At 43.7% G+C, this 10,491-nt stretch overlaps 1 protein-coding gene across 1 annotated transcript in view; it reads right to left on the bottom strand.

The window, feature by feature from the left end:
- Window positions 1-6,455: 6,455 nt before the first annotated feature.
- rsph14 (radial spoke head 14 homolog) overlaps window positions 6,456-10,491 on the bottom strand; it is a 625,753-nt gene continuing 621,717 nt past the window's right edge. Inside the window, exon 6 of the mRNA XM_080208528.1 lies at window positions 6,456-6,958. Coding sequence (XP_080064654.1) covers window positions 6,720-6,958 — 239 coding nt within the window. The 3' untranslated portion in view covers window positions 6,456-6,719. The remainder of the gene's footprint in view (window positions 6,959-10,491) is intronic.

The raw sequence follows: 10,491 nt of genomic DNA, 5'->3' as shown, positions 1-10,491 counted from the left end.
TATTTATGTTTTTTCATTTTGCTCTAATTTGAACGAATGCTGCTTGGAATCTGCTCTGGTTTCCTCCCACAGTCCAAAGGTGTGCAGGTTAGGTGGATTGGTCATGCTAAATTGCTAGGTCAGGGGACTAGCTAGGGTAAATGCATAGGGTTGTGGGGACAGGACCTGGGTGGGATTGTGGGCAGTGCAGACTCAATGGGCCGAGTCTTAACTAATTTATTTTTAAACGCATTCATTGGCGAAGTAGGCGTCAGAGGGACAAGCATCATGGCTAACCCACAGCCTCCCCTCCTCACAGTACACCACCTCATTATTTTCCAGACAGCATCTACCAGGATCGGCTGCCTGCTGAAGACTGTCTCCTTGAATACTTTGTCTGTACTCTTTTCACAACATGTCGTGTGCAGTCCTTCCTAAATTAAAATGAAAAGATAAATTACAGACTTGAAATGGGCAAAGTGCACACAGCTTGTTACAATTAACATAACAGAAGCTTGAATTTGTGTCAGTGTTTTGACTCAGTGCAGCCTGCTTCTATTCTGATTAAAGAATTGCAGCAGATATACACACAGTGTCTGCAAGAGGTTACTTTCAGCAAGTGAAGAGGCCTCTTGCTGGAGTGGAGATGTTGTAAACAGCTGTTATGTAAATTTTGTTGCCTTCCTAGCATACCAAGAGTGTATTCACTTTAGCGGGAGCTGCAACAATATTTATTTAACATTACAATTCCTCCTGTGCCTTCACTGACGGCTACCGATGACCCTTTTTCCCCTCAGCTTTTTAAGGATATAATTGGGTGGGACTTCACTGCATCTGCTGGTCTTGTTTTCCTTGGGTTGAGGGGTGGGTGGTGCCATTTCATACCCAGGGTGGGTTTGGGACTGATCCTTATTGGTTTTTCACTGCAGTGTGTGTGTGTGTGCACACGTGTTTGGGGGTGGTGGTGGGGGGGGAGCGTGGGAGGGGGAATCAAACTTCAGCTGTTCAAAGTCCAAAGATGTGCGGGTTAGGTTGATTGGCCATGCTAAGAAATTGCCCCTTAGTGTCCAGGGATGCATAGGTTAAAGGGATTAGTGGGTACAATATGTAGGGATATGGAGGTAGGGCCTGGGTGGGATTGTGGTTGGTGCAGACTTGATGGGCCGAAGGGCCTCTTTCTGCACTGTAGGGTTCTATGATTCTACTTGCAGCTTAATGAATAATGCATTATAATGAGGGGGAGGGGGAGGTGGGTGGAGAGAGAGAGAGAAACTGTGTGTGAGAGATAGCCTATGTAGAGTAATGGGTTCAAGAATACCTTGATGAGACCATCAGGGGGCATGGTGGCACTGTGGTTGGCCCTGCTGCCTCAGAGAGCTAGGGACCTGGGTTCAATTCCCAGCTCAGGTCACTGTTGATGCAGAGTCCTCAGTACATCCTCTCTATGTCTACATGGATTTCCTCTGGGTGCTCTGGCTTCCTCCCAAAGGACGTGCTGGTTTGGTGCATTGACCATACTAAATTCTCCCTCAGTGTGCCCAGACTGTGGCAACTAGGGGATTTTCACAGTAACTTCATTAAGCCAACTTGTAACACTAATGAATAAACTTTTTAAAAAATGGTAATATCAGTGATAAAACTGTGGCATCAATCTCCCTTTGGGATTTGGCACTGACCACCCACCAACTCATAATAATATCTTTATTTCTTAAAGCCCAGGACCCTATGCACCATTTTAGTCATTTTCTCAACCTGCCTTGTCACCTACATGTACAGATACTCCAGCACTCTCTGTTCCTGCACCCCAATTCAAATTGTGGCCTGTATTTTATCTCGCTCTTCCCTGTTCTCCAGATAATCCTCTTGCAAGCACAGAGTTCAGGGTCTAATGGCTTTCACGGAATGGATCACGGGTCATCTCTCTTGGTGGACTGTGTAACTGTTCTCAGTAACATCCCCCTTTTTAGAAGACAGAAATGCAAAAGCAGGATCTGTTTATCCAAATTATCTTTAGCTGTCTTTGGTTTATCCAAGTTTAGGAACTTAGTAGACCATTCAGCCCCCATCACTGCCTCAGTATTTAACTCTCATTTACCCACTTGTGATCCATATCCCTTAATACACTGACCTAACAAAAATCTATTTATTGAGGTCTTTAAAATTGCAATGGACCCTCTCTCCCTCTGCCACACCACCATCCCCCCATCCCCTCATCCCCAGTCTCATCTGCTTTTTGGGGAAGGGACTTGCAGATGTCCACTACCCTTTGATTTCACCCCTAAATAGCAGCCACAATTTAAAGATCTTCTGGAGCCTCCAATCAGAGGAGACCTTTCTCCCAATGGTGCTGTTGAATTATTTTATCATTTTAAATACTTTGACCTGAAGGCCTCTAAGCTCAAAGGAATACAAAGCGGGTATCTATGCAACCTGTCCAGGTATTTAATCTCTTGAGTCCTCATATCATTCCAATAAATCTGCAGTGTACCTCCAAGGCCAAAAACAAAAGCACTACTCCACATTGGGTCTAATATTGACTTTGTACAATTTGAGATAAAGACACAGGTTCCATTCGTCTTTTTCAAGTCCTTTTTGTACCTGTGTGCAATGACCTAGCTATGTTAGAGATTGTGGGTTTTAAAAAAAAAATTGTGGTTTACACACACGGATTCAAAGTAACATGTAACAAGTTTATTGTAGGAGCTGTTGCCTGTCCAGGGTAGAAAATGAAACTGAGTCGGAGCTTGTCAAACACCCCAATGACATCACTATCAAACCATTTGACTGGCTTTTTTATTTGGGTGCGGGCATCGTTGGCTGGGCCAGTATTTATTGCCCATCCTTTAATGCTCTCCAATTCATAGGATATTTGAGAGTCATAGAATCCTACAGTGCAGAAGGAGGCCATTCAGCCCACTGAGTCTGCACTGAGCACAATCCCACCCAAGGCCTATCCCCATAACATTTACCCAAGCTCATCCCCTTGACATTAAGGGGAAACTTACATGGCCAATCCACCTAATCTACACGTATTTGGGAGGAAACCAGAGCACCTGGAGGAAACTCACGCAGACACGGGGGGAATTGCAAACTCCACACAAACAGTGACCCAAGCTGGGAATTGAACTGGGTCCCTGGCACAGTGAGGCAGCAGTGCTAACCACAGTGCTGCCCACGTTGCTGTGGATCTGGAACTGCATGTAGGCCAGACCAAGTAAAGATGGCAGATTACCTTCCGTAAATGACATTAGTGAACCAGACGGTTTTTATGACAATTGGGAATGGTTTTATGGTCATCGTTAGACCATGCTCTTAAAGCAAGCTTGCAACCACTGAAATATATAACACCATGCACTAGGTTTTAGTGATGCACTCACATGGACACCCAAATGCTCTTGCTTCTGTACATCACCAAGTCTCTCACCGTATCTCTATACTCCAAAGTTGCTGAGCATTGCTAAGTTGGTGGATTACAGCCAACCACCAATCCCTCAGCAGGTACCCTTTTTACATATACAATTGTGAGTATGTTTAAGGGATGAAGGGCACTGGAACAGCTCTCCCAATCCTCGTCAATGTTCATCTATAAGGCAAATTCTGGCAGAGATCCGGATTTTTCCCTTTCATCACCCCAGGGATGGTGAGCTGATTGTAATGTCTCCCTGCTGTCTTCACTGCGATCGACTCTCCCCGTGTCACACCTGCCGATTACCTGCTCTCATGATCTTCAACCTGTAGGTGAAATAAAGTCGCAGAAATACTCTGTGTGTGCCTTTGTGTTTTAGAGTTCTATACTAGCACATTCCTGATCTAACATGAGTACAGCCTTTCATTTAAACAAACTCTTCCAAAAAAACCATGCTGGTTTAAACTAATTTGATTGAGGCAGTGATAGTAATTAGGTAATTAAGAAAATTACACACTTAAGGCCATACAAGTCCTGAGTGATATTTGCAGTTTATTTCCACTTAACAAACTGCGTCCAGCCTAGCAGAAAGCTCAATGACTACACAGGACATTGTCACATTCACTCGGTTCAGTATGCACAAACTCAATGAAAGGATGGAAAGAAGAGGGACGATTACTGAGGGAGACAAGGAAGGAAATTGCTGGGCCTCTAACAGGAACCTTTGTTTCCTCATTAGCCACAGCTGAGGTCCCAGAGGCAGATAGCCAACGTTGTCCCGTTATTTAAGAAGGGTAGCAAGGATAACCCAGATCATTATAGATCAGTGAGCTTGACGTCGGTGATAGTGAAATTGTTAGAGAAGATTTTTAGGGATAGGATCTATACACATTTGGAACTGAATGGTCTTATTAGCGACAGACAGCATGGTTTTGTTCGAGGGAGGTCATGTCTCATTAATTTGATTGAGTTTTTTGAAGAGGTGATCAAAATGATTGATGAGGGAAGGGCCATGGATGTTGTCTACATGGACTTTAGTAAAACATTTGACAAGGTCCCTCATGGCAGGCTGGTGCAAAAGGTTAAATCACATGGCATCAGGTGTGAACTAGCTAAATGGATTCAGAACTGGCCTGGTCATAGAAAGAAGTCTCACAATAAAAGGTTAAAGTCCGACAGGTTTATTTGGCAGCACAAGCTTTCGGAATGCTGCTCCTTCATCAGGTGAGTGAGGACTTGTCCATGTGAGTGCATCACTAAAATTGAGTTTGTGTCTGTGTATGCCCTGTTTGTGAACACAAGTCCTCACTCATCTGATGAAGGAGCACGACTCCGAAAGCTTGTGCTGCCATATAAACCTGTTGGACTTTAACCTGATGTTATGAGACTTCTTACTGTGCTTACCCCTGTCCAATGCCAGTATCTCCACACCTTGGCCATAGCAGACAGAGGGTAACGGTGGAAGGATGTTTTTCTGAATGGAGGTTTGTAATTAGTGTTCTGCGGGGATCAATGCTGAGACCTGTGCTGTTTGTAATGCATATAAATGACTTGGAAGAAAGAATAGCTGGTCTGATTAGCAAGTTTGCGGATGATACTAAGCTAAGATTGCTGGAGTTGCGGGTAGTGATGAAGATTGTCAGCAGGAAATAGATAGACTGGAAAATTGGGCGGAGAAATGGCAGATGGAATTTAATCTGGACAAACGCGAGATGATGCATTTTGATGGATCCAATTCAAGTGGGAGCTATAAACTAAATGGCAGAACCGTCAGAAGCATAGCTACACAAAGAGATCTGAGAGTACAGATCCACAGATCCTTAAAAGTGGCAGCACGGTGGAAAAGGTGGTGAAGGAAGCATATGACATACTTGCTTCCATCAGCCAGGGCATCGAGTATAAAAGTGGACACATTATGTTACAGTTATGTAAAAAGTTGGTTAGGCCACATTTGGAATACTGTGTCCAATTCTGGTCATAACATTACCAGAAGGACATGGAAGCTTTGGAGGTACAAAAAAGGTTTACCAGGATATTGCCTGGTATGGAGGGTACTAATTATGAGGAGAGATTGAATAAACTGTAATTGTTCTCCCTCGAAAGACGGAGGCTGAGGGGTGACCTGAGAGAAGTTTATAAAATTATAGACATAGATAAGGTGAACAGTTGGAAGCTTTTTCCCAGGGCAGAAATGACAATTACAAGGGGGCACAAGTTCAAGGTAAGGGGAGGAAAGGTTCACTAGAGATGTGCAGGGGAAGTTTTTTGCACAGAGAGTGGTGGGGGCCTGGAATGCACTGCCAAGTGAGGTGGTTGGGGCAGACATTTTAGTGATATTTAACACTTATCTGGATAGACACATGAACAGGTAGGGAACGGAACGACATAGGCGGTTGGTTTAGATAGGACAACATGATCGGCACAGGCTTAGTGGGCCAAAGGGTCTGTTCCTATGCTGTAGTGTTCTTTGTTCTTTGCGAGTGTAAGGATGAGAGAGTGAGCCGAAGACAAAGCTAGATGTGGGAGACAGCATGAAAGAGAATTTGAGAAAAAAATAAGCAGAATGATTAGGCTGTGTTAGAGAGCTTTATTTCAGTGAAAGAAAGCTTAAAAATCAGTTTGATCACCTAGTTATTGGTAACAAATGAACTGAACTGTTTTGACAACTCTGAACCAACCACAACATGAAGCTGACAGCCACTGCCTGCCTCTGTTGAACAAGGCAGAATTATAAAAGTCTTCCCAGCAGCCGTATAGAATTTCAGATAGAGCGAGAGGAGGAAATCACAGAACACCATGAAAGACAACCGGAAAATAATTGGGAATACAAGAGCAAAATACAATGGAAAATTGAAATAAAAACAGGAAGCGTTCAGCTGGTCAGGCAGAATCTGTAGAGATAGAAACAGGGCTAACATCTCAGGACAATGGCTGGAATTCTCCGGCCACTCATGCCAGTGAGATTCTCCAGTCCCAGAGGCAGCCCCCCCCGCCGCTGACACCACCACCACCCCCCCCCTCCACCCCCATGGGTTTCCCGCCAGCGTGGGGTGATGTCAGTGGGAATTTCTACTGACCAGGGAATCCCGCTGCTAGCAAACAACAAGCCACCTCCTGATGGTGGGAAACACGCAGCTGATGATGCTGGAGAATCTCACCCAGTGACTCTGCGTCAAGAACTTGTAAAGACAAAGACAACAGATGGGGATGGAGAGGAAATGGCTTTAAATGGAAGCTGAAGTGAACATGATTGAAAATAAAAATGGTTGAGTCAGATTCGAACGAGCAATGTGAGTTATCAAAGTGCAGCGTTATTGCATGTTGAATATCACAGCTAGGGCACCCAGGTAATGACATCAATGGCGATCTTGGCTGCTTTGCAGACAGCCTTGCTGGGGTCCTGCAGCTTTTCCTGCAGGAACGGCACGTGCTCCAACAGCACTTTCCTGCCCTCGGGAGCCTCGGACACCGTCGTGATGGCTTTAATGACATTGAGCCGCACTTTAGTCATCGGATCGTTCACGAGGACGAGTAAGGATGGGATGATGTCAGCCTTCAGCGCTGCATATTTTCCTGTAAAAGCATAACAGAGTCCATGTTACGGACACACTAACTCAATGTGGTCAAAGACTACTCAGCAACAGTTTTGAAACATTAGTAGCCAAACAGAGCCAATCCTACAAAAGCAATTAGTTGATAAATCTGAAAGAGTATAAATTTCTTTTGAAGAGCAAGATAAACCATTAGGCCTAACAAATCCAGCCACAATTTCACCCACATCCCTTCTCACTTACCTCAATCCGTTCTCTCCTCAGAAACACATTAGCTGGCTGCCTCTTCTATTCTTTTATTGGCACCACGATTACAAAGCAAAATAGTCTAGACATTACTATTGCCAATATTAATGGATCATTGCTTAATGCACTGATACTGGCTGCTACGCTCCCTCATTCTTCTGTCTGCTGTTTGATAGAGGCATTGCCCTTTCATTTTAAATGAATAACTCCCTAACCTGACAGCGGTTTGCAATCACATTCATAACTCATACCAACATCAGGAATTTCTGAGTTCAAATCTTAACAGAAAGTCATGATGGCGCTTCTACTTTCCACACCTAATGCTTCAGGGATTTAAGATAAAAGGGTATAAACTTTAAAGTCTTGCAATGGTATCATACTTTGAGTGGGATTTATGCTGCCCACACGCTATGTTTATGAAGAAAGTAACTGTCCAGTAATTGGACCAAGGGGTTGAGACGCAGCTCCATCATCTTCTGGGGTCAATTTTCAAGGCTGGAAACCACGTGTTTTTTTTTATTTCTCTCAAAGTCAAGTTTACGATGGATTACCCATGGCTGACAAATTGAACATCCAACTCATCACGGGACTTTGGGCAGAATCTTCCCCACTTTTAAGTTTTTCAGACATTGGGCCCAGTTGGCACTCCTGGCCCTACTTGTTTCCAAGCACCCAGCAGTGAAATGTTTCAGGAAGCGGTCATTTAACTGTCTGTCCCTTCGTTCGCCATCCAATTAAGGATGGCGTGTGGGACATGAATGCAGGAAGTTCAGTGGAGTGCCTGTAGGGATGGCCATACAGGAGCACCAGTGGGAAAGCTACATGTTGCTGAAGGGGGTGGCAAAGCATGATGATGCTTCAAAATGGAGGTGCTACTGAAAAGCTTTGGGGTTCTGAATATAAATGAAGGGCCTTGAGTGTGGAGAGGGAACCTATGCACTAAAATGCTTTCTGCCAAGGCTGGACCTGGTTAGCCTTGTGTACAGACAGAGATGTGGAGATGCCAGCGTTGGACTGGGGTAAACACAGTAAGAACTCTGACAACACCAGGTTTAAGTCCAACCAATTTATTTGATAGTAAACTCACAAGCTTTCGAGGTTTGCCTCTTCGTCAGGTAAACTCTCCATTCATCTGATGAAGGGGCAAACCTCGAAAGCTTGTGAGTTTACTATCATATAAATCGGTTGGACTTAAACCTGGTGTTGTCAGACTTCTTACTGTGTTTACAGACAGAGGACAGAATTTTCCTGTCCCACCCACAACACAAATCGTAGCGGGCAGGATACAACCATTGACCTTGGGTGGGATTTTCTGATCTTGAGGCGAGTGTGGCCAGAAAATCCCACCCAGAATTTATGTTTTTTGCTTTGTGTCTATGATCAATATATTTGTATGTAAGGGGTGTGTATTTTCTTAGCTCAGAGTGATTGTCCAATCTAATAAGCCAATAGGAAGCTTTTATTATCGCACACTTGTCCCTGATAGTTAAAAGAGCAAGATGACTCACTCGCTCATTTCTCACAAATTTTCAAACATGCCAAGATTAGATAAAGATGAAAGTAAAACAATGCAGTTACTGTTTATCTCAGTCTCTTTTGTGGGAGGCCTTTCTTAGAAGTTTAGGTGAAGGTCTTTTTTTCATTTGTTTATGGGATGCGGGCATTGCTGGCTGGACCAGCATTTATTGCCTATCCTTGAGGGCATTTGAGAGTCACCCACATTGCTGTGGATCTGGAATCACATCTTGGTCAGACCAGCTAAGGACAGCAGATTTCCTTCCCTGAAGTATATTAGTGAATGACATAGGTTTTTACAACAATTGACAGTGGTCTCATGGCGATAATTAGACTTTTAACTCCAGATTTTTATTGAATTCAAAGGTTACCATCTGCCGTGGTGGGATTTGAACCCGGGTCCCCATAGCATTACCCCCGCCTCTGGATTACTAGGCCAGCGACAGTACCACTATGTCACAGCCTACCTCAAAGCAGAGGATTCTCATGAAGCTATGAGGCTTCTTGTCACATTTCCAAGAGGTTGGTTCTCAGGTGAACCCTATTATGGCCACATGAGGAGGAGGTAATAATGACTCCCCTATTACCACCTCAAGTCTGACCATAATGGGTTTTTTGTGAGTATGTAATGATGAAGTTTACTCAACGTCTGTGCTTAGTAATTTATGTGCTGCTTTTTTTAAATTCAATCGTGGGATATGGGCGTCGCTGGCTGACCAGCATTTATGCTCGCCCTTGAGAAGGTGGCAGTGAGCTGCCTTCTTGAATCTCTGCAGTCCACAAGCTGTGGGTTGACCCACAATGCTGATAGGGAGGGAATTCCAGGATTTTGACCCAGCGACTGTGTAGGAACGGCGAGGCGATATATTTCCAAGTCAGGATGGTGAGTGGCTAGGAGGGGAACTTGCAGGTGGTGGTGTTCCCATGTAGCTGCTGTCCTTGTTGTCTAGATGGAAGTAGTCATGGGTTTGGAAAATGCTGTCTTTGGGTCTTTGGTGAATTTGGTGTTTGTAAAGGAAGTAGTCTGACATAATTTCTTGAGTTTAAAACAGAAGTAGAAACTTACCCAAATAAAGGTATAAAAATATTTTAAAGATAAGTCCATATCTTTGCAACACACACACACACACACACACACACACATGCAAAATAACAAGTTACACTGCAGGTAGTTGCTTTCCTAGCCAAATTTAGAAAAACCAATACTAAAGGCTAAAAGAGATCAGTCAGAAATCCTTTTCTGGTATCTGTTGGTATGGCAGATTTTTTTTCTCGACTTTAAAGGAGTTGGTGTAAAGCTGCATTATTGGAGACAATTTATTTATAAAACATATTCCATTATTTCCAGAAGTTGATGAATTTTGCACCTGAGTTTCCTTTCAATGGAAATTCACTATCTCTGTGTTGGATCTTTCAACAGAGGTAGAGTCCTAACTTGGTAGAGAAGGCGAGAAGGGGATTATTACTACCCCTTTGACAGGTTTTTTCTCAGACTGTTCATTAGCAGCCTGTATGCTGCAGTAAAAGAGATTCAGAAAATGATTGCAGCAGTCATATCAACTCCTTCCCCATAATGATTTCAGAGGGTATTTGCTTCACTGATATCTGAAAAGGCTATTGACCTACAGCCTATTGTCCCAGTCATTAGCTTCCAAACTAGCTCTTGTTTCGGCAGACTTTCTGATCTGCTTGAAAAAGGTGCATAAGAATTCCAATGCAGTTTCAGTAAATCATTTGAAGTGGTTCTTGACGTAGCAAATGTGAAATTCCATGAGAATGCCTGGGCATGTTTTA

The sequence above is a fragment of the Carcharhinus amblyrhynchos genome, chromosome 20, assembly GCF_965287045.1.
Source record: "Carcharhinus amblyrhynchos chromosome 20, sCarAmb.v2.hapA, whole genome shotgun sequence".
NCBI lineage: Eukaryota > Metazoa > Chordata > Chondrichthyes > Carcharhiniformes > Carcharhinidae > Carcharhinus > Carcharhinus amblyrhynchos.
This window is presented reverse-complemented; position numbering and strand designations above follow the sequence as displayed.